Source organism: Coturnix japonica, chromosome 3, assembly GCF_001577835.2.
Source record: "Coturnix japonica isolate 7356 chromosome 3, Coturnix japonica 2.1, whole genome shotgun sequence".
NCBI lineage: Eukaryota > Metazoa > Chordata > Aves > Galliformes > Phasianidae > Coturnix > Coturnix japonica.
In genome coordinates, this window is record NC_029518.1 from 53474785 (window position 1) to 53499740 (window position 24956).

Sequence of the window (24956 nt, forward strand, 5' to 3'; positions counted from 1 at the left end):
GAGGTTTTGATGATTGTGACTTCCTGAAGTCCTTATTAGACCTGCCTGAGCATGTCCACTTGCAACTTTAATTTAAAAAGGAAAACCCAAAATTTTCAGCGCTGAGGGCAGTAGTTGAGTACAGATTCATCTCACTTCCAATTGCTAAACCTTTTTGTGATTCTTTGGAATTAGAACATCAGGCAGTGCACATGGTAAAGATGGGAATGATACTGCCAAGGTCGCATGCAATACAGCTAGATTTAAAATGACTTTTCTCTGAGTAAGCAATCTCTTCTGACTCAGTTTTCAACCTTCTCTCCTTTCTGCAGCTGTCTCTACTGTAACATAAGAACTGGACTAAATAAATATGTGGTTTTTAAAAGAATATTATTCTCTTTTCCTCTCTTTTACTTAAATACACTTCGTTACACTCTGCCTACCTTCAATGTCAAGGACTGCTTGGGGAGGGTTGTCCCTGATCCCTTATCAGGTGTTGTCCTGCTTACTACTTTCTCTGCTGCCATACGTGACATCTTTGCCCTGGCTTGTGCTTCTGCATGTGCATTAAAGTTTTGTTTCTGTGGCTGCTGTGTATTTTCTGAAGCTAACTTGTCCAGCTCAGAATAAGAGAACATCTGGAAGGAGGGAATAGTATAGACCTGCAACAGCTGTAAAGTATCTACAGGCTATGAAGAAAAATCCCAGGAGGAGCAAATTCTACATCTATCACTACTGAGAGATCAGACTCTTGAAAAGAGATTAGAAATACTAAATAATTTTCTTATTGGCTAGAGGGAGGGACATGAGTAAAAACAACACGGACATTAAACGCTGACAGAGGAGGCTTTCTGATGGCTCTGTAGAAAGGAAAGCCACTGCACAAAACTGAATGAGGAACATAATGTAATGTTGTAGTAAACAGGCTACATATTATGACATTCTACAAGAAGGGTGATCAATCTACCTGTTTTCTCAACTTGCAGTGGTTCATCTATAATAAGGTTGTCTGTGCATGTTTAGTTTTCCAGCAGAATTTGAGATCTGGAGTCCCTCAGTGAGTTACCTTTTGACCCATATCAGTCACAGGGAGGAAGGCTCTTCCTCTTTAGGCTGCGGTGCCATCTGGCTGACCAGATCAGACAAGCAGAGCCAGCTTACTTTATGGTAGGGAAGTTCTTTTAAATGGTTATTTTTGGAGGTAAATTAATGGTCGGAATGTTTTCTTTCGGAACATTTTTATTTATAGAGTTTCTTTGAGGGGCAGTCAGCTTCTTGGGATGTCGCTAAGAAGGATCAAAACAGAGCAAAGAATCGCTATGGAAACATTATAGCATGTGAGTATCAGTGTGCATGATTTTAGTGATAGAAGTATTCCTGTACAACTTGTTCCATGTTCTCTCCTGCTTAAAAAGTCCCGGGTGGCATACCTGCTAAATAACCCAATCAGAGAAGGATGGCAGTGTCTTTTTTTGGTCTTTATTTTATCCTTCACAATTCAACTTTCTTTTTGCCTCTCTGTTGTACAAGCTGTGGTAAGCATATAACAGTGACAAGCTAACACTCACTGGTGTGTTAATTCTGCATTAGTTTTCTACAGCCATAATTTATTTCAGGTAATACAGCTTCAAAACATATCCGGTTTATGTTATTTGCCATTGGTACATCTGAATTGCAGTTGTGTAAAACTGATTGTTAAAAATAACATGATTAAAATCAGAGAGTTCTGTCTGTTGTCTTTAGGCATAAAGTTTCAATAGTTTAGATTCATCATCTGGGATAATGCAATTTGTTATTGTTTTGCAAAAGCGATTGAATGTGCAGGAAAGAAGCTACTGGAGAGGCCCCTGAACTGGTAGGGTTATCTTCATCAAATCCAGAGTGTGTTGCTCATGGCTACTTTGTGACTTTCTTATTTTCTTTAAAATGTCGGTATGAACTTGGAACAGACTCAGAGCTGGAAGTAAGGAAACAGTAATCATTATTTCTGGATTTCTAGGTGCCCATCAGTGGAGCTGGTTTTGAAAGGGACTTTGAGCAAGTAACCTGGGTTCTTTGTGTCCTTTTACTGCATGTAACACTGTGATGCATTTCAGCTACGCTTAATTAAATTTAATGAATGTTTTTCAAGTAATTGGAGATCACAGATAAAATGACTTTTAGTAGTTCTGTGTAAACACTTCGAGTTAAGGGCTGAAGATTTTATTGTGCTTGTGTCAGCAGATTTTGGTTTTCTAGAGGACTTATCATAATATTTTAGTTTAAAATCACGCTTCAGAAAGGCACCATAACCACTTGGTTTTTACAGATGACCACTCCAGGGTGATATTGCAACCTGTTGAAGATGATCCATCTTCAGATTACATTAATGCCAACTACATAGATGTGAGTGGATTGCACAGCTTTCTTTCTCTCAATCTACTACCTTCTCTATGTGAAAATTTTGCATGTTATGCCTTCAAATTTATTGAAAGCTTTCTTTTATTAAGAACAAAATGTACACTTTCCTTGTTCTACGTCCTAGTACTCACTGACATTGTTGTGCTTTCTTTCACATCTGACTTTGGTTTGGGCTGTAGATTTGGCTGTACAGGGATGTAAGTACCACTATATGTGAATAACAACATCCTATTGTAAATATTTAATATAGATATTGTTATTAATTAGTTTGCTCTTCTATTTTTGTCGTAAGATAACTGTGCATGCCTCATCTAATTTATATCATCTCTTTCTTTATAAATTTCCTTTGGTGTGAATATGTTTTGTACATGTTTTGAAAAGTTAATTTAGACTTGTAACATATCACTGAATATTGTTCGATAACTTGGGTGAATCTGTCTGTTAAANCGCTTCCTTTTTTTCTTTTTTTTTTTTTTTTCTTTTTTTGTAATGATGATGATAATGATTTCCCCCACTAGCTTTTGTTTTCACCTTCCCATTTGTATGTGAGAAACTGGATAGTATACTGTTCTGTAGTCATCTGAATATGTGCCTGTGAAAAAGTTGTAATATCTGGCAAACAAGGAGTGATAATGGCCTTTATGATTCTTGTTAGCTTGTTTGTTTTTAACAACAATATGTACAAAATGAATATTTAGCTAATATTTTTTGTAAGGTGCTAATTTAGATATTACAAAGTATATACACAAACATACATATAGTTACATACATTTTAATGTAATAGAAATTTCTTTACCTGCAGAAAAAAAGTCCTAGAATAGAAATTCCATACTTGGATGAAAATATAAATTAAAAAGAAGCTGTTATGAATAGGAAATGTGAACAATTCTTGCCATGTGTTCTGATTAACAAAATAAAACTTTAACACATGGGGAATGAAAGAGTAGTAGTATTCATAGAAATTTAAATGGTCCTGAAATGGCTATTGAAAGTGTTTTTAAAATACATGGGTTTGATTTCTTTGTAATTGCATATTACTCACTTTTTTTCTGTTAGTCAATGAATTGTTTAAAACTCTCTAAGTTTCCATGGATAAAAAGATTTAGCTTCAGGTATATCACTGTCTTTTTATTTTTATACTTTTATATGGCAATCTCACTGAAGTGTTGGGCCTATGATGTTTTGCCTGGGGCTCTAAACAAGAAAATGTTCCCAATTTTGTAGTAATTCCAGTTCCTTTAGGATATTGTTTTTCTTATTTAGAAGTAAATAGGATCTCATTATAACCAGACAGGAAGGCTACAAGTTAAAACTAGCATTCTGCAATTTTAAAGTGACACTTCTACCTTCTTCTGGAAAGAATTACCAAATGTTAATGAGGGTAGCACAGATCGCACTTTAATAATTTGAAGTTGGGACTTGATCTTATGGACTTCTGGATAATTATTTTTTTCAATACTTTGGTGCAGTCTTGTCCTCATGTGAAGTCAAGAGTAGGATGTTCAGAAGTCATTTCATAAGCCCCAAAAGGAAAGTGTTTTCAGTCTATACAAGATAATGAAGCGGTCCATAGGAAATTATATAAACTTCTTGGTTACACTGAAATCCTTCAGTTTAGTAGCTAGAATTGTGTATTGGGAATCCAAGGACTCCTGAGCCCCTGCAATGCAATACTTGATTCAAGTCACTTAATAAACCTGTAACTTAGCAAATAATTGGAGTTACTCCTTTCCTCTCATGTAGTGAAATTTTGTATTGTCTTTGCACCAGTAATGCATATTTCCTTCATCTTTGTAGATAATGTTGCCTGCACTGATCAAAATATAGTCTTCCTCAAGAGCAGAATCTATTAGTCTTGTAATTTTTATGGAGACAATTGCTGTTTGATGCTATGCAGTATAGGTAGTATTGGCATATACCTAGATAATTGGAGAGACTTGGTTATTGCGCAAAGTTGTATATCTTTGTATGTAAATATATATGTGTGTGTATATACTTGTGCATATCATGTCTAGTTCGGTACATGCGCAATTTGTGCACTAGTGTAAAATATTCTGCAGATAATCCCTCTGCAGTGTGACCTTGATTCTTTGCACTCACCACACTGTCTAGCTCTGGCATGGGAAATGTCTTATTTATGGATTGGGTATATTCCTCTTTGTGCCTTACAGTAAATATATAAGAAGGCAAAATTATGTGGTTTTTTTGTTTGTTTTGTTTTTATTTGTTTTGTATTTTTTAATGTTGAAAGAGTTGAGTATACTGATAAACTACTGAGATAATCTGGTGGCAAAGACAGTTTTTACTAAATTTTAAATAAATACCCGATTGTATTCGGCTGAGGAGACAATGTCAAGAGAGGACTAGTTTTTAGGCCCAGTGTCTATTCAAGTCAGATGTTACTTCCATTCTATCTGTTGTCATTCAAACCTTTTCAGCATTAACAGTTTTTTTAGGGTTTGAGCTTCATTCTGCTCTTAAATATTGGTTTATTCTGAAAAGGTAGTATAGACATAAGAATCCTGTAGTGCATCATGCTTTTATTTTCTCCTCCTGGATAGTAATATGGTACTCATACCTACCTATATTATTCTTTTAGGGATATCAGAGACCAAGTCACTACATTGCAACGCAAGGTAAGAATCTGTCAGCATTAATCAAACCTAACAAATATTCTCTGCAATATCCAGCAGCATTTTTCTAAAATGAAGTAGATTAAAATAAAGTATATCCAATATCGTGAGTTGTTGTCTTGTGTTATGGTAAATTAACATAGCATGTTTAGGTAGAATGTGAATAAATGCAAAAATTGCTCTTATTTGTCATGTTAATTAGATATTGAGCTATTCTTTCAGTGATAAATTCAGCTGATAAAGTCACTAGCTACTACCGTGATTTCCAATTATGAAGATGAATAGAGAGGGGAAGTATGTGGACAGAGAATGGTTTCAACCTGTCTTAAGGCATTTTTTTCCCCCACGTTACAATGTTTTATTTTACTGTTATGGATTTAGTCCAGGATGGAGATGGTAAAGATAAGTAAAATGCTATCTCAGCAAATCTGGGTAAAGAAAGACCCAAGATGGACAAAGCATCTCTGTAGAAAGAAATGGGAAAAATTGTTACAGTGTAACATGCTGCTAAATAAGAAGGGGAGTAAGAGGAAAAAATTGAATTTCTATGGAGATTATTCATTTTGTATTTCTGATAAAATTCCTCACAGTGAGGAAAAAATGAATAGATTAGGCTAAGATTGCAATGAAATGCCAGGAGCTACGAATTAAAATAAAAATAATTAGATTTAGAAGTGTCATTATTTCATCTGGGAGTATAATCAGATAGCTGGCTGGAAATATCTTGTCATTAGTGCCGTTGTTTGATTGTAGGTCCACACGAAAAGGGGCAAACTAAATGCTTGTTTTAAAGTAGGTTGATTATATTTCTGTCCATGCTTTTTGATTTACGTGTAAGTGATATTTAAGCTGGTATCTCTATGGTTAAGTCTACACTTGTATTTTATTTTTGTTTTACTATGTAAATTGTAGCTCACTATATTGCACTATATACTGGTCACAAAAAATTGTTGCTGCTTTAGTGTGCAAATTGTTTTAGATACAGCTGGAATGGAATTGGTTTTCTTCAAGGTGTGTGGTATGACACTATGTTTTGGTTTTAGAAGGATAATGTTGATAACACACTGATGTTTTCAGTTGCTGCAAAGCAGTGTGGTACAGAGCCAAAGCCATTCCAGCTTCTCAGTTCCTACTAGCAAAGGTCTGGGGGGAGCCCAGGGAGCTGGGTGGGGACAGAATCAGGACAACTGACTTAAACTGGCCAAAAGGGTATTCCATATTATGTTCCATATCATATGACATTGTGCAGAAAGAGAGCTCTGAAAGGAGTGGGAGTTCATTTCCTTCCCTTCTGCTGTTCGTGGGGCTAGGTGGGCATCAGTCAGGGGTTGGTGAGCAACTGCTGGTGCATCACAATTTGTATACATTTATATATATGTATATAGTCACAACTATACTTCTACATATACTTCTTATACATGTATAGTCACAGCTATAACTTCAATGCCTTCTTTATATCTGCCTTTAATGGGCAGTTATCCTCAGGGTATTTTATGCCCTGATCTGAAAGTCTGGGATGGAACACAAAATACCCCAACCAGTGAGTCAGGCGAAGACAATTAAAGAGCTCCTTCTCCACCTGGACTGTCACAAGTCTATGGGACCAGATGGGCTCTGCCCTCAGGTGCTGAGGGAGCTGGCAGGAGTGACTGCTGAGCCGCTCTCCACCATCTACCAGCGCTCCTGGTTAACTAGAGAGATCCCAGAGGATTGGAGGCTTGCCGATGTGTCTCCTGTCTACAAGAAGGGCTGTAAGGAGGATCTGGGGAACTACAGGCCCGTCGGCCTGACCTCAGTACCAGGGAAAGTTATGGATCAAATCATCTTGTGTGTGATCACACAGAATGTGCGTGGCGTCCAGGGGATCAGGCCCAGCCAGCATGGGTTCATGAAAGGCATGTGCTTGACCAACCTCATTTCCTTCTGTGACTGGATGACCAGAATGGTAAATGAGGGAAAGGCTGTTGATGTAGTCTTCCTAGACTTCAGCAAAGCCTTTGACACGGTCTCTTACAGTATTCTCCTGGGGAAACTGGCTGCCTGTGGCCTGGACAGGTGTACCCTCCCTTGGATAAGGAACTGGCTAGAGGGCTGTGTCCAACAGGTAGTGGCTAATGGAGTTAAGTCTGGCTGGTGGCCTGTTACAAGTGGTGTCCCCCCAGGGGTCAGTGCTAGAGCCCATCTTGTTTAATATCTTTATTGATGACCTGGATGAGGGGATTGAGTGTATCCTTAGTAAGTTTGCAAATGACACCTAGTTGGAAGGTGGTGTGGATCTGCCTGAGAGTAGGGAGGACCTTCAGAGGGATCTGGATAGTGTGGATTGCTGGGCTGAGTTGAATGGAATGAGGTTCAACAAGGCCAAGTGCCAGGTCCTGCACTTTGGCTTCACTAACCACATCAGCACTATAGGCTTGGTTTAAAGGGCTGGTTGACTGTGAAGAGGAAAGGGACCTGGGGTTTCCTTTTACCTGGTGTAGGGAACCTGCTCTGGCAGTGCGGTTGGACTTGATGATCTCTGGAGGTCCCTTCCAACCCCTATGATTCTGTGATTCTGGGAGTGCTGGTCCGTGCTCGGCTGAACATGAGCCAACAGTGTGCCCAGGTGGCCAGGAGGGCCAATGGCATCCTGGCCTGTATTAGAAATAGTGTGGCCAGCAGGAGCAGAGAGGTAATCATCCCCCTGTACTCAGCACTGGTGAGGCTATATCTGAAGTATTGTGTTCAGTTTAGGGCTCCTCACTACAAGAAAGACATTGAGGCCCTGGAACTTGTCCAAAGAAGGGCAACAAAACTGGTGAGGGGTCTGGAGCAAATCTTATAAGGAGGGCTTGGGAAGCTGGGAGAAGAGGAGGCTCAGGGGAGACCTCATTGCACTCTACAACTACCTGAAGGGAGGCTGTGATGAGGAGAGGTTTGGCCTCTTCTCCCAGGCAACAAACACGGCCTAAGGAAATGGCCGCAAGTTGAACCAGAAGAGGTTTAGGCTAGACATATGGAAGAACTTTTTCTCTCAGAGATTGGTCAGGCACTGGAATGTCTGCCCGGGGTGGTGGAGTCACCGTCCCTGGTGGTGTTCAAGAGGCGTCTGGATGAGCAGCTACAAGATGTTGTTTAGTGGCTTGTGGTAGAAATGGTTATGGGAGGATGGCTGGACTAAATGATCTTGTAGGTCCTTTCCAACCTTCTATGATTCTATGAACTGTTATCCTTTTCTTCATCTTAGTAAGTAGTTTTATCTCAACCTTCAAATTCTACTTCATAGTGTCTTTTTTAATTTTCTCCCCATTCCAATGGGAAGGAAGAGAGTGAGCAAACAACTGCGTGGTTCTGAGCCACCTGCTGGGTTAAACCACAGCACACATGAAGGATGAAGTTTGGTGCTTCCATGCACAGCAGTGCTACAGTACTGTGGCACTGTGGTAGGGTGCTGTTTCTGAGATAGGTGTAACAGGGCAAAAGCCACTGTCCCTCAACCAAGTGCATCTGATCTGTGCAGCAGAGCAGGAGGCAAAACTTAAACGAGTGTTCCTTGCTTTCTTCTGAGAAGTGTAGTTAAATAAGTTTAAATGCCCTTTGTGCTTCATGGCTGCTCACTTTGCTGGCATTGAGATAGCACTGAATGCACTCTGTGCCACACTTCCACTGCTGGTATTACCAGCACCTTGGTGAACTTCCAAAGAAGCTCACACTCAACATGTTATTTAAAAAACGTAAAGGAAACATAGTATAGATCTAGTCATGTGTTGTTGTGTCCTTGTAGTTTTCAAGCCACTTCCAGTGATTCATTTATTTCATGTGGTAATTCAGTTAAACTGAGAAAACTGAGCACTGGTTAGCAATAACAATGTAAGCCGGAAACTGCTGTGAAGGTGTGATGATGTGGTTTCATGAAGCTTTCATCTTTGAGCAAGTGCATGCATGCATGCCAGCTCTGTAAAGAAATGGATTTTATTTTTAGCATTCACTTTGCCTGTTATTTTGTTGCATGGTGTCACCTGGCGTTTTTCTTACAGGTCCAGTTCATGAGACTGTATATGATTTTTGGAGAATGATATGGCAGGAGCAATCAGCTTGTGTTGTGATGGTCACAAACTTAGTGGAAGTTGGAAGAGTAAGTATTTATTTTGATACTGCAGGCCTAATTTAAAGATGAATTTGCTATGAATTTGGTAACTGCCACTATATAAAACGGCATAAACTCCCTGTAACTAGTACTTGACCTGACAGAAAAAACATTAGCTGTGACAAGTCACATGACTGTATGGTCATTTTGGAACAGTGTGTTTTAATTTAGTACATGCAGTAACATATATATAAGTTTTATTTTTCTTGGATGTAAAGCATTTCCTCATTTTATATTTAGGTCAAATGTTACAAATATTGGCCTGACGACACAGAAGTTTATGGTGACTTCAAGGTGACTTGTGTAGAGATGGAGCCCCTGGCAGAGTACGTGGTCAGGACCTTCACTCTTGGAAGGGTGAGCACATTTTGAAAGGACTCAGCAAATACTGTTTCCTGGTGGCAAGAAGTAAGTCAGGGACTGTGCTTCCATGTGTTCAGGTTGGATACGAAATCCATCTGTTTGGTTTAGCCCACAGCATAGGCAGCCACAGCACACTGCATCAGGTATTTGTCACTCTGGGTTTCAGTTTCCCCAGAAATGCTGACTGCTACCATCCCCTCTCTTACATTCACCTTTTCTCCATAGCCAAACTTCTGAACTGAGCTCAAGTACTCCATTAGGAAACATGCCACTCATTCATCTCCTTTTGCTCTGCTCTGAATGCAGCTGAGCCAATCTCACTTAATCAAAGAACAAACTCTGTGAATGCAAGATATATGATACAGCTGTGGTCCTCTGATATATCATTATACTTGCCTGTGGATGTTGAGAACTTATTGTCAATGAGCGGAAGTTCTGAAAATTGATGCAAATTACATCTAAGTATAGAACAACTATCTAATGAGGCAAAACTAGCGTACTATAATAGCAAAAGAAAGAATGATGAACTTCAAAATGGAAATTAAAATACAATGACATCTTTACACTTTATATGTTCTTTACTTTAAATAATTGGCAAAATGATGAAAATGGCATGTAGATTCTATCACTGGTGCCATTATTTGAGTCAAAGTGTATCTTGTCTGTGAAATACTTTGAAATTCATAACCTTTTTTTTTTGCCTTTTACAGAGAGGCTACAATGAAATCCGTGAAGTCAAACAGTTTCATTTCACTGGCTGGCCTGATCATGGAGTTCCTTACAATGCTACAGGCTTGCTTTCATTTATACGAAGAGTCAAATTATCTAATCCTCCTAGCGCAGGACCTATTGTCGTCCACTGCAGGTATGTACAGATGTGATAGATTTTTTTCCACAGCTGTGTATGTGAGTATTTATAATAGTTTCTTGAGAAGCACCCATCATTTGAAGTGTTATGGGTTTTGTTTTTCTCCTTCTGAATTGCCTGATTCACACTGCAGTAGGATTTGGTTGTCTATTTGAGAATAGCTAAATTCTAATACTGCTTTCCTAACTGGTATGGCCAAAGATTTGCTTTTTCCTTCAAGAACTGCACCAGCTAAAGTAATTTTATATTCCTGGCTACCATTAGGTAACCTACTGTCTAATTTTATGACAGCATTCAAGAAATGTAGATACAGCTGCATTGATAATCTAGCACTGTATATAGTGTTTGAACAGATTGTTAATGTAATCTATGTAAACAAATAGGTGAATGAAGATAGAATGAGGCTAGTGGCAACAAGTACAGGCTGTTGTTTCCTGTGCAAAGTTTTGCAAGGGTTGTATTGTTAAGAAACACACCTTTGACGATTTCTATTCACCTTGTCAAATGTTTAATTATATACTACAGATAAAGTTATTAACTCTTTACAGATTTTAAAATTCTCTATGCAAAAATTGTCCTTAGCTTTATATAAAAATAAAATAGATCAAGCGAGAATCTGTGGGACACTGCGCTGTCTAAACCTGTTCAGCGGTTGGCTGATAAACTGAACACTTTAATTTTTGACTGTAAGGTATCACTTAGAAATCATCCCTAATCTTTTATTAAATAAAGACAAGATCTGTCATCTTTTGAAGTGCATGAGCTTAATCGTCTTCCAAATTTAATTTCAACTAACTTCTTTTTTGCTCTGTGTATTGATTTAGGTGATAAAAAGAGAAAAACAGATGCTTTCTGCCATTACTTAATTAATCAAATCTGATGAAAAATGGTTGTTTGGGGTACACCAGAAATTTTAAAAGGAATTGTGAAGGAGAGAAAATAAATATTAGGCAGTGGTTGGGATGAAAAAAGAAGTGAATGGTTTTATAAAGAAATGCTCAAGGCAGTGAGTTTATAAATTTTGTAGGTGTCTTCATCTACTATTTCTAATGGTATTTTACTGATCCTCTTCAGTGCTGGTGCTGGACGCACAGGTTGTTACATCGTGATTGATATCATGCTAGATATGGCAGAAAGAGAAGGCGTTGTGGATATCTACAACTGTGTCAAAGCATTACGGTCCCGTCGCATTAACATGGTACAGACAGAGGTATAGTACTTTTACTTCAAGGCACCTGATGCTTTCTGAAATATGCCTGGTTAGAATTTCACTGTTACTAGCCAAACAGCAGACAGTGGATCTGCTGGGGGCTGTTGTCTCCATTGGGAGGCAGTTCTGTGTGCCAAGGTCATGCAACAAACCTGTCAGCTCTTTCTGTCATCATACAAGTGAGTACTTGTCTGACTTTGTAACATAAGGAAAGCCAGAAAAATAATGGGAAGAAATGCTTCCTATTGAGACACACTTGATTTTACAATTGGCCTAGCTACCAGGCAAATGGTGTACTAGCTTGCACACACACACAAGGAGAACACAGCATGCCAAATGATTTCTAATCACAGGTAGTGCTTGAAGCAATTTACACTTTCTGTTAGTATTATGAGAAAAGTTATTTTTGAAAAATAAAATGAATAAAGACAGCAAGTCACTGGCATATATACAGAAACCCACAAGCACCACTAGAAAAGTGACCCCCTCAAATAATTTGCTGTGTGCTTTTGAGTTTTACTAACTTAAGGTTGGTTCCCAACTATGACAAGTGTTTGTACTAAAGCAGTGTTTAATGGATTGATAAACAGTAACTCGATTGAGTTTTACAGTGTGCAGATCTATTTTTTCTGAATAGAAGGAAAGATTGGTTGTTTTTAAATGACAATAATTCTTGTTTCTTTGTGTAATTTGGTAGGAGCAATACATCTTTATTCATGATGCCATTTTAGAAGCTTGCCTGTGTGGGGAAACTGCCATTCCTGTCTGTGAATTCAAAGCTGCTTATTTTGATATGATTAGAATAGACTCTCAGACAAACTCTTCACATCTCAAAGATGAGTTTCAGGTATTCACAGCTTTTACTGACTCTACACTTGTCAATGGCTTTGTTTTTGTTTTTGTTTGTTTGTTTGATATTGGGTTTTTTTGTGTTGTTTTGTGGTTGTTGTTTTTTTTTCCTGTGTATAAATTTATTTTAAGGGAAAGACTTTTCATGTCATATTTATAGCATTTTATCTCTTACGTGTATTCCACAAAATAAAGTATCCATGTCTACATGCTTTGCAGAGTTGCTTTAAATATGAAGCTTTAAATATGAAATACCTTTCTTTGAATAACCTTTCAGTAAGTATCTGTCTGGAATAAAGAGCACTGGCTGAGAACCAGAGAGAGTTTCAGCTTGCATTTGCACAGTGAAGGTGTAGCTCTTTGGGACTGCAAAGGATCCTTTTGCTTTCTTCCTTTCAGAGGGGCTGGTGTCTGGTAGAAGCCATTCAGTGATACTTGGAGCACCTTTTACACCTGTTTTAATGCCCTCAAAAAGCCTTCGTATGCTTATCATACAGATAGGAGCTCTTATTTGCAAATGTATTTTTACTCTCATGAAAACAGATAGAATTTGTTTGTTTATTTGCTAAATTGTTGGCTAATGCTTTATGTTTTCTCACATTGCAATATTCTAAATTAATAACTTAGTGAATCTTGAGAATGTTGTCTATAAAGCAAGTCTCCTCTCTGCCTTAGACCCTGAATTCTGTTACCCCTCGCCTGCAAGCTGAGGACTGCAGCATAGCTTGCTTGCCAAGGAACCACGACAAGAACCGCTTCATGGATATGCTGCCACCTGACAGATGTCTGCCCTTCTTAATTACTATTGATGGGGAGAGCAGCAACTACATCAATGCAGCTCTTATGGATGTAAGAGACTGTCTTCTTTGTCTACATACTGTGCCTTGGAAAGCTGTGTAATATGATAGAGAACACTTACTAGTTAAAGAAAGGGTAATTCTTTCTTTGCATAGTGCCCAGTAAAACAGTCTTAACAAAGAGAGATGGCAAATGGGTAGGAAACCCCACCAGCTTGTGTTGCTGGCTCAGAAGGTGTGGTGTCTTCAGTCTTTTGCATTCTTATGTGGCCCATTGGAAAGCTCTCCATTTCAGCACCATTAGGTAAAGGTTTAGTCTACAGACCTCAAAATCACAGCAGGATCTCAAAAATCTTATGTATATCTAGAAGTAAATATTACCAACCTAAGGATGAGCTTACTATCTGTTTTAGGAGAAATATGTGTGTTGAAGTAGGAGAGAGAGGGGGATAAGAAGCAAAATGTTTCTTTGGTATGCTTGGGGGATAGGGTGTTTTTTTGTTGTTGTTTGTATTTTGACTTGTAACTCTCACTTAAAGATTTTTAGTCTTTGAAGTTTGAGTGGCAGAAGTACTCTTGGGGAAAAAAGGTGAAGTGATGGGAAAAAAAAAATGGAGGTGAACCTACTTGTTGAAATGTCTTGTTGATAAGGAGGCTTATCACACATGCTGTCAGATACCTGCCTGTGCCTTCCATTAACACTGCCAAGGTTAGGCCTCTAAAGCCTCTTTTTACTGTAAATACTTCAATAAGTGGCCTGATTTTCAGAGCATCTCACTTTCCTCAAAAATGTATTACTGTCAGAAACTGCAGTGTCAAGAAGAGATTCTGGAATAAAATGGTAAATAGCATCGAAAGTCATCAGGCCTGAATGATGTTTGCCCCAAAGCTCTGCCTGAGCTAGTGCAGGAAATGTTTGAACTGCTAGCAAAATGCAGTTCCTAATCTCACAATTAGCTATTGTGCCAGAAAAACAGAGTAGCATGTGTGAGACTAATCCATTAGAGAGTCATAGAGGCTGAATGGATGAATTAGAGTAGTGAGCAGAATTTTGGTAGCAATGGAAATTGTTTAGAATTGCAGTTAAAATTACATGAAGCACCTGGATAAAATTGATGTGACAGAGACCAACCAGCACATCTATGTGGGGAGTGTTCGGGGAGAAAGGGAAACAATAGAGACTAAAGGCGATATGGCAGAAGGAATCTGAGTGTGTAACAATGTAGCAGGCAGAGACAGAAATCAAGCAGTGTGTTAATGGAGGCAAGTATGTATAAACTGAAATGATAGTAATAAAGGGAAAGAAAGCAGCAGAAAACATATTACAAAGAAGGCATATAACAAGGCTGTAAGTACAGAGCTAAAAATTTGGGTAATGAGAGGGGGGTTTTTTGCTCTTCTTTTTGTGATTTTGTTAGTACTGATTTAGTCAGAGAAGGGAACCTCATTGCCAGGGAAAGGGAGTTTCAGTAGCAGAACAGAAATAGAAATTTTCCTCTTTCCACAGTGTATTTGTTCCTGTGTTCCCACAAAAAGATGTCTGCTTCCCAGTGTGACAGCAGATACCCTGCCTGCTCTCTTTGAAAGTCTGATCATCTTAATCTCAGTATGTTCTCATCTCAAGAGAAACGAGAAATAATGGGAAAAGGGCTAGGAATCATCAGCTAGTACATGTTTTATTTCTTAAAAATATAAGGAAAGAATTGACAGCTGCCATTCCTCTTTGCTGCCTGGTTAGATGGAGGAAGCAGGACACAGTCTGCACCCCAGTATGCTTCACACAGTGGGAAAAGACAACAAACAACTGGGGAAAAAAACTTATTTTGTTGTCAAATAAGTACTGATGCTCAAACTGTGGTCTCTGAGGACATGTTAATACATTGCACATGAAGATCCCTTATGCCAGTCTGCAAGCAGGCAGTGTTGTGGCTGCCCTGCCAGGTCTGTTAGGCTAATTTAATCTACTTATTTCAGTAGAAAGCATCCAGAATGCACACTACGCACTTAGTATGTGGATCTCTGTGTTGTGAACAGAAGTCCCAGAATTTTGACTTCAAACCTGACACTTAGGTTCCCATATGCCTAACAAGGGTAACACCTCCTTACTTTTTTTCTCAAATGAACCTGTCAGTGCTTTCTTGCTAGTTCCCTTGTTGCAGAACTCTGTCATGCATAGTTGCAGATTGTCTGCATAAAACTTCCATTCTTTCCTCTTGTGACTGCTGCTAGTAAGTCACATACTAAAAGAGGCTTAACCCCTCTGCTGTTGTGTCTGAAGCAACTTATGCTGGGCTGGAAAGCCCTGTGTACTTGTGCATAATGCAGCAAGCAGAAAACTGAATCTTCTGTCCTGACAGAAAGTAGTATTTTGCTGTTTATCCTGTGTTTTGTGATGGAAATAGGCCCCAGTAATTCTGATGACCAGGACTGAAGTCTAGTAAAAGTTGTCATCAGCTTGGATTTGCATCTCAGTGTACTGTCAGGAATGAGCTTTGTCTGCAGGTCAGTTACAGAGCTTGCATGTGGCCTGGTGTGTTCAGGGTGACTAGCTGGGACCTTTACACTTCTCTGTGCAGAATGGAAGCAGGTTGTCTGCTGAGTCTTCCTGGCACGGTACCCAGAATGGCATGGCCCCGAGCCTCAGCCTCCAAGCAGAGACCTCTGGAGCCACTGCTGTGCCATCTGCACATTTGAACTGTGGTACATAGCCCATCAGTGGAGGTCGCAGACCTGAGCACAGCAGAACCCTTGTTCTTACTTGACGCAATGATGTATTTTTTAAAATCAGCTTCAATGAAATCTGATGTAATTGATGTTATAGCTTTGTTCTTTTTACATTTTATTTTTGTTGTGGAGTTCAAGTGGAAGTTAAGAAGTACTTCCTCTACCAGTGCTAATATATTTGTTTGCTTTTGCAGAGCTACAGGCAGCCAGCAGCTTTTATTGTCACGCAGCATCCTTTACCAAACACTGTGAAAGATTTCTGGAGATTAGTGTATGACTACGGCTGTACTTCTCTTGTGATGTTAAACGAGGTCGACTTAGCACAGGTTAGTTTTGGGCTTGAGTTTTCCATGTACTGACACATGCTTTAATATCTCTGCACCCACTACATGATCAGAATGTTGAGCAGTGCAGTTGTTTTACAGTTATTCTGTTGCTCTTCTTTACAGCAACTAGTTAATACAAGTAAAGGCCAGGTGTGGTGCCTGCACTGGTGCAAGAAAATGCTCCCATTATAACTTAACATTTAATTAACTATACCCATTTTGCTCTGGGACAGGGCTGCCCACAGTACTGGCCTGAAGAAGGAATACTGCGGTACGGTCCCATTCAAGTGGAATGCGTGTCTTGTTCAATGGACTGTGATGTAATAAGCCGAATTTTCAGGATATGCAATCTAACAAGAGTAAGCATTATCATAAGGATATGTAACAGTTTTTAACACTCTCTAGGCTATTCTGATTTTTAATTTTGAATAATAGTAAAATATTAATGTTCTTAGGACATCACCCAGAAAATCTGAAGCATCAAAATCTAATGCTAGCTTCCAGGGCTTTACTACAGCTACCCATTAGGTAGACAGAACAGTAAGGTGAGTGGCTGTTCTGTATTACAAGCAATAAGCAAAAGTTGTATGAGAAGGATTTTGTTTATTCAGTGTATGGAGAAATAAATATCCATGTAAAGAGCATGTAGTGACAGGCATTTTGTTTGCAACTTCCATGAGATGTTTTCCATCCTACATCAGGAACTGCAGCACTCAAAGTGGTTATGCAACCAGCACCTTCTCAGTTTGAGGTCCAAGAACTACACATCCTATAAAGTGGGGTGTGAAAAAACTCTGAAACTTCCTCTGAAGGACTCTGCACTGCTGTACCTTGACCTACCTTTGTCATGTTTTCTTGACTTCAAAACCAATGCCAGTCTTGCAGTCTTGTCAGTTCTTTCACACATTGCATTGTCTTGTCTCTTTGTTGTCCCAAACTGTTTCACACTGTCACAGCATCCTTTCAAGTCCTGTTTGCAACACAGTGTCTCTTCCTCTTGTTCATCTAAGATCAGATACTGACCACCAACTGTGGTCTGTAGTATAATTTTTACTTTCCTTAATGTTGAAAAATTGCTGTGGCAAAAGAACAGGTTTATACAGGGGCTTCTTCAAAAGCAGTGCCTCCTGTGTTATTATGTTGGTTCACAACATCAGATGCAGATGTTGGTGGTATGGCAGTAGAGGTTGAATCTTCCCGCCAATATTCCATTACATTTTGTTGCCGTGTGACAGATGGCAGCAGAGGGACAGTCTGTCAGCAGAATGGAGTCTGACGTGGAAGTGCATGTGAAGCACATGGGTATCAGTAAATTTCTCCATGAAGAAAAAATTGCACCTACTGACATTCATTGATGCTTGCTGAACATTGCTGGAGACCAAACAATGGATGTGATGACAGTGGGGCAGTGGGTGGTGCATTTCAGCAGTGGTGACAGTGACATGAAAGACAAGCCATGTTGAGGATGGCCATTCACAGCTGTCACACTGCAAAATGAAGAGCGTCTCAATCAGGTCACTGGTGCAAATAGACTAGTAGTGGTGTCTGGGTTTAAAAACACTGTTTTGTAGCTGAGAATTTGCTCCATCAGTGTTATTGTGCTCTTTGTTATAGTGTTCATGGAAATAAATAGGAGGCATTCCTTTTGGAGTAACCTGAGTATATAGAAAACTTTTTCTTTTTTAACTGATATTTTGGTCACACTTTGATTTTTTCTGAGTACGAAGAGCAGTATATGTGTGACTAGATTCTTCTATAAACTGTACTTTTATACATTCAGAGTTGGAAAAAAAATAAATAAATAAACTAAAAAGTCAGGTCTTCATGGCCTGCTTGGAAACTACAGGAAGCAGAGCAGTGGGCACGCTGGTAAATATTATGCTACAACGCTTTTTTGTTGTTGTTGTGTGTTCAAATTTCCTTTTCATATTTTTTCCAGTCCATATCTTATTCATTTTTTGCATTTTTTCTGTTTTGCTGTTTTGATTTTCTAGTTCTCTGTTTCTCTTCATTTTCCATGCATTTTGCCTTTACATCTTTTTTTTTCCCTCAATATTTCTGTGCACTGTTCTTCTTATTCCAAAATGCATATTCCTTTTACTTTTCAACTCCCTCAGCTCCAAGAAACTGAACATACTGTTTTTCCAGTACCTGAAGCTTCTTTTGTCATCTCAATTCAATTCCAAAAAATCTACCATGGAAGGATCAGAGGCTGACAGTGAGGCCCTCATGATTGTAATAGTCTGGCAAAAACAGAAGACCTTATTTAAGGAAAAAGATCCTTGAATATTACTTGCTTGTTTATAACGGGATCAGTTCATGCATGGGAAGGTTTAAAACAAAGCTAAGGTTGTGTTTCTGCATTTCTGTAGGTCTGAGAATTCAACAATGATGGTTTTGAAGCTAAGAATGAAACTCTTTGATGAACACTCTTGAGAATTTTGCCTTTTAGGAGTCTGGATAGGTTGCAGTACTGACTGATAAACATTGGGTCTATCTTGAAAATATTTATTCCTTTTTAAATCTTTTTTGAGCCTAATAATTACTAATTAAGTAGAGACCCTATGATATGCAATGTATACATGTTGTAATCTGTCAATATTATAAACACTTGTACCATATTAGTTTTATATTTGGGTTTTCTCAACCTAGATGTAAAGGTACCCTATTGACCAAAACCTTTTTGATTTCCTTTAGCCACAAGAGGGCTATTTAATGGTGCAGCAATTCCAGTATTTGGGATGGGCTTCTCACAGAGATGTACCAGCTTCCAAGAGATCCTTCTTGAAGTTAATCCTCCAAGTTGAAAAATGGCAAGAGGAATGTGAAGAAGGGGAGGGGCGGACCATCATTCATTGCCTGTGAGTAATTCTGAGAAATACAGTAACTGCTCTTCAAACAAGTAGATATGAATTATTTCTTGGGGTTTTTTTTTTTCATGCTCAAGTGGTATTCTAATGCCTGCATTGTTATGCATATCTTTGTTGCTTTAAAAAAAAATAAAGAAAAGAAAAAAAGAAAGAAAGAGAGAAAAAGAAATAAAATGTATTGCAGGTATTGCAGACTAACCTTTGGTCAACTTTCAGGTTAGTTTCAGGTCAAATTAATATCATGAGTATACATATTTTGATATTATCCTATGGTGATACTGCATTTTGTCTCCTGTACCTAATACCACATTTTTCAAGTACAAAATACATACAGATGGATTTCTGCAGTTCAGTTTAAGTTTTGAAAGTAATATTTTATTTTATACTGAGTGTCAGAGGTTGTGTTTTTTGTGTACCTCTTGCATGTCTCGTGTTTTGTTTTTTTTTGTTTTTTATTCCAGAAGACCTGCTATATGTTGAGGGTTTTAGACTGAAACGTATGGGTGTAAGAAAACTGAGAAAGATTCTACAGTATGATCCTATAAATTTTGTTGATACTGACATATTATCTGACATTACAAAAAACAAAAAAAAAAACAAAAAAAAAAACAGAACTGCTCCGTTGATTACAAGTGTTAGCAATAAAAATTCCTGTAAAAGAGGACCTAGTTTGGATGTTTTAAAAAGGCAGTATCGTTTTCTCCTGACCTCTTTCCTTTATATGTATCTCTAAGTATAAAGTTTAAATCTTAAAATTGAATCACAAATAATAATAATAATCATAAATAGGCTTCTGCATAAGTGTTTGGAATTATCTTGTGGTCGCTTTCCACCTATTTCTCTTCAGTATCAATGGCACCTTGTGGCCTATCTATACTTTAGCAAGAAAAAGCATCTATTTAAATCTACATCTTTCTTTAAGGTGAAGGTTAACATAGTTCAGAAGTATCCACAGAGGTCAACAAAATACCGAATCAATGATTCCTTGGCATTACTTTAGCTGGGTAATCCCTATATTCTAAAGTAATTCAAATGAGTCTCCTTCTAGAACTAAACAGAAAGTATTGCACTTGGCATTGAATTTGCTTTTTAATTTGTATTGCCAGTGCAAACTGAGCTATAACATAGCTGGATGGCATGGTGGTCTGCAAGGGCAGAGTGAAAAAGTAATTACTGAGAGCAAGGTCAGAAACACAGAGTATATCAGACCAATCCAAACCCACTGAAGTTGCAAGGTGATTGCCAAAACTTGGTCTCTTTCACAAGTCACTCATGCTTATGGATTGAAAGGAGCATGTATTGAGTGCCCTATTGTACCAGTGGCATTTAATCATCTCTTTTCCTTATGTGCAGAAACGGTGGTGGCCGGAGTGGGATGTTCTGTGCCATCGGCATTGTGGTTGAGATGGTAAAAAGGCAGAATGTGGTTGATGTTTTCCATGCTGTGAAGACTTTGAGGAACAGTAAACCCAACATGGTAGAAACTCCGGTAAGCAAAAAAAGTCCACCAGTTACTACAAATGGTCAGGGAGCCGGAGACTTGTCTTCAGTGAGCTGCATGCAGTACCGCGCCCATAAATCAAAGCAACCCATGTGGGACTTCAGCTAAGAGAAGAAGATGACCTCTCTTTACACACCCTTATTATAGTATATATTGAACAGAGGCTGATCTGATTCTTAGTGTGAGCATAAAGTTCAGAAACTTTACAACTTACAGTTGAAATTTATTGTGTATACATAAGTCAGCACCATAAGAGGCCAGGCTAAGTTTTTATGCTACTTATCTTGTACTGGTACTGTTACTTTCACAGGGAACATTCTCATTTAATAGGCTGATCTTTGATTTCTCAAAAGAACCTGGACTATTTGAGTAGAAGTTGTGCTCACAGTAGCCATCCTGAAATTTCACAGAGCAAGGCACTTCTTCCTGGTAGGAAAAAGCTGTAAAGGAGATCTGTGTATTTTACTTCTTTATAAAAACTGCTGTTTTGGAAGCTATATTGAATAATGCTAATGTTTGCTACCCCACCTTTAGTAGTCAAAAATGATACCTCAGTGCTTTAAAATCGAAGGCTATTGGATCTAGTATGTTGGAAATGCATAAACAACATAAGCCTGAACTAGCAAAGCCACAAGATTAAACAAAATATTTTCTACGTGTGTTGGCAAAATTCAAAATGACCTTCACTCTTCTGATGAATATGTGTGTATACATGAATGCATATCTGTCTGTCTGATCACTTCAGTCACCAAAACTGAATGTCATGGAAAGTGCTTAAAAATTGCTCGGTCTCCCAAGTTCATTTTTTTCCCTCCTTATAGCTGAATGTGAAAGCAGGTTAGACAGTGCTTTGGTGCTTCTGCCATTTGACTCTCGCACTGCCAGCAGCCAGTGTCACTTTTCAGCCAGATGGCTGCCTACGGCATAAAATTCAGGGATGCCAATCGGAATTAAAAATGTTTTGCAGTTTATACATCCTGAAAATTGCTTCTGACCTTGTGAACTTGCATATTGAGCAAAAGGGCTGTAGCTGCCTTTTCCTACGCTGCCCTTTTTCCAGGTGTCAGTGCTTGTTTAGTATCATGTAGCTTCTGTGGCACAATTTGCTTAATTAATGTGTATCACTTCTTTCAATTGCTACTGAATAAATTAAAAAATGGTTAACGTGTTAACAGCTAGAACATATTGCAGCAGCAGTAACATTGGTCTAGGTATTGCTTATTTTGCTGCAAATACTTTACAATCTGCTGTGCTATAGACTTCTGAGATGCAACATATTGAATTGCTGACTGGATTTCAGTTCACTGCTGTGAAGTAAACTGCTCTGATCACATGGAAAATTACTTGTGTCACTGTAAAGAGAGGCTAAGGTAGATTGTCTATGTTTCTGATAAATGGTCTGGAAACTTACATCTAATTTCAAAATAGTCCTGAATTCCAGTGCAGTTTTCATTTGCAGATACTGAATTTCTGTAGTTACATATTTCTGTGCTTTGTGGGTTTTTATTCAGAACTCTTGAACAGCAGCAGCCGTTGAGTCATTAGTTAGAAAACAAACCAGGAAGACCAGTATACAACATTGTCATGTGCCCTACATTCAGCAGCATGATCAGATAACACAAAAGAGCAGTACAATAAAACCTTTAAGACATCCCTACCATTTCCTGCTAGTGGATCACACTGGCTTACTTTGAAAAAAAAAAAAAAAAGAATCACAAAAGCAGGTTTGTTTAGTTTGGTAGTAAGGCCAATAGGAATTGAGTTCATTTCTTGTTTTTTCTTCTCACTGCTTTCTTCTCTCTGACACACCCAAGTGTGTCAGTCTTGAATTTAAAATTGTTTAGTAGTCAGAAAAGGCTATTCCTGTTTGTAGGTACTGCTGCTGTTTAATGATTTAGAACCTCAATTTAACCTTTTCTGTTACTTTTTTTCCCTTTCTCCCTTAAAGGAGCAGTACCGCTTCTGCTATGACGTTGCACTGGAGTACCTGGAATCCTCTTAGTCGGAATGGATGTAACAAAGTTCACCAAATATATGAATCTCATTACGCTGTTTTGACAACAGTTCTTGATCCTGTGAAGAAAGATTTTAGGGGAAAAGGGGGCGGGGGGTGGATTTTAAATTTTAATGCAAAGTATTTTTCTTATGAAGTTGTGTATCTTAATAAAAGAATTCAATCTGTTTCTATGCTTGTATACAGTATCAACATTTAGTGCCACATAAATACTATTTAATGAAAACCGGAGTCAGAAGAGATTTGCGCAAATTAGGACTTTTCAGTGTTTGTATATGCAGCCGTCTCTCAATTACAGTAGAGCGACCATCTGTTGCATGTATCAATATTTCCTATATGGTATTAATTTTCTTTTTTTTTTTTTTTCCTTTTGATACATTGTTAAAGTACAATAACAGTGCAGATTGATAGTAAGGTTCATTCTTTATACGTTTCAAGTGTTGCATATATATATTATATATAGTTAAAAAAAAAACTGGCTTATTTTGTTTTAATGTGCAATGATGGCTGGATCACATAAAGATCTTTATAAAGAAACTTAAACATAAGCCAAAGACTCAAGTGTAAATATGTCTATATGGAGAAAGCACATGTATTTATTGTTTACTTGCATTCCTTTTTTGATGGCTGAAAAAAAGAAGAATCATTTTTCTTGAAGAAAGCTTTTTTTGCTGAAATCAAGTGTAAACAATTTTTGTAGTTTATTTTTTGTATGTTTAGTGTAAGTAGAAGACATACTTTTTATGCATAGACCAAGAAACATTGGTATAGTGGTTTTGTTGTGTACATGCTTGTGAATCAAATCCATGTAAACAATTATAGAAGGTCTTTAACCACAGGACCAAAGTCAAAACATTTTGCTGAAAATGTATAGTTTTTCACATTTGCATTAGTTAAATACTGATTCAAATCTATGTAAGGAAGGGCGCTCATCAAATCGACCTTGCCTATGACTTGCACATCACTGGAAGAAATTTTTAAGCACTGTTAGATTTCTAAGAGATCCAATTGGTTAGAAAAATATTGAAGCACAGGTCAACAGGAGAACTGTCAGGCAAACAGGTGGCTCTACAAATGCCCTTTAGTGCAAAAAGTATTTGTTTAACAAATTGTAAACATAAGCAATGTTTATTTTGATGTTTACGAACATGTAAGCTTGCTTCCGAGAAAGCAAAATTTGAATAAACCAAATCCAGATTCTCATTATACTTGTGGTGTACAAAATATTACTGTGCTTTTGCTTAGCATGTATCTGTTTGTTCAAAAGCTTTCCTATATCTCATCAGCTAAAGTCATTTCAGTCTCTTGTTGGTCTTTTTTAAAACTGACAGTAAAATGATAAGGTGCTTATAAATATTCTGTAAAGTAAGAGTGGATTAAACTTTATTTAAAGATTATTTTTTATTATTTCCTATTTTCGCAAGCTCTCACTGTCCTTATTAAGGTGTCATATTTGTGTGAAGATAGATATATTTGGATAAAGAAGATCTCAGGAGGAAACCGTTATTTTTTGCTTCAGCATTTCAGGGAGTGTTTGAAAAAACTCTATATCGTATGTATGAAAACCAGTGCATTAAATTTCTTTCTTTACTTCAGGAATGTGGAATTACCTTTCTAAAACTATGGCAGAAAAATGTTTTTAGGAGTTTTTCTTCTCATATTTTTTCCAAAGCTCCTGTCTGTGTTTACATCTCTACCTGTTCCAGATCTTTAAAAAAGCCATTTTTTTGTTGCTCAATGGTAGTTCTTGGCTATGAAAAGTAAACAAATTTGGTTTGTAAATGTTCATTGAGTCTTGGTACTCAAAAGTACTCTATTTTTTGTCATGTTGGAAAGGGAATTTTACTCTTCATGGAATGGAATTATAATGTTCTCAACTTTATCTGTAAGGCCATGGCATCTGGCTCTCAAAATGCTTAATCCAGCTCTCTGCTCTCCCTCTTCTGTAGAGACAATGCAGCATCTCCACACACAGATTCATCCTGCATGTTTTAGGCATTTAATGGGCTTAAGTGAACTGGGCTCTGGAATAACCTTCTGCCATTACCCTTAAAGATTGCTGAGAAGACTATATTACTCTAGAAGTCTTGACTAATATATTTTTACAGATGATATGAGCTGCACTTTGGGCTGTGGAAGGCAGAAACCAAATTCCATACTGATGGCAGTGATTCTGTTTATGCTTTCTCTTCTGGCCGAAAATGTAGCATTATCATTAGGCTGAATGAATAGTTAACTTTCATGGAGAGGTCCTACATGAGGGAGCATGGGGTCAGTCTTCACTAGAAGTTCAAAC

At 38.0% G+C, this 24956-nt stretch overlaps 1 protein-coding gene across 17 annotated transcripts in view; it reads left to right on the forward strand.

Annotated features, from left to right (window-relative positions):
* Positions 1-24057, forward strand: part of PTPRK (protein tyrosine phosphatase receptor type K) — a 389675-nt gene extending 365618 nt beyond the window's left edge. For 11 of the 17 annotated variants that reach the window (XM_015858520.2, XM_015858509.2, XM_015858508.2 and 8 more), the window contains 15 exons: positions 1229-1316; positions 2288-2364; positions 2559-2576; positions 4979-5015; positions 9029-9126; positions 9379-9495; positions 10212-10366; positions 11444-11579; positions 12277-12426; positions 13104-13277; positions 16144-16275; positions 16509-16634; positions 18973-19136; positions 20499-20634; positions 22595-24057. In XM_015858520.2, coding sequence (XP_015714006.1) covers positions 1229-1316; positions 2288-2364; positions 2559-2576; positions 4979-5015; positions 9029-9126; positions 9379-9495; positions 10212-10366; positions 11444-11579; positions 12277-12426; positions 13104-13277; positions 16144-16275; positions 16509-16634; positions 18973-19136; positions 20499-20634; positions 22595-22648 — 1662 coding nt within the window. In that variant the 3' untranslated portion in view covers positions 22649-24057. The remainder of the gene's footprint in view (positions 1-1228; positions 1317-2287; positions 2365-2558; positions 2577-4978; positions 5016-9028; positions 9127-9378; positions 9496-10211; positions 10367-11443; positions 11580-12276; positions 12427-13103; positions 13278-16143; positions 16276-16508; positions 16635-18972; positions 19137-20498; positions 20635-22594) is intronic. The other 6 variants (XM_015858511.2, XM_032443941.1, XM_032443942.1 and 3 more) reach the window with 1 other exon arrangement.
* Positions 24058-24956: the final 899 nt, after the last annotated feature.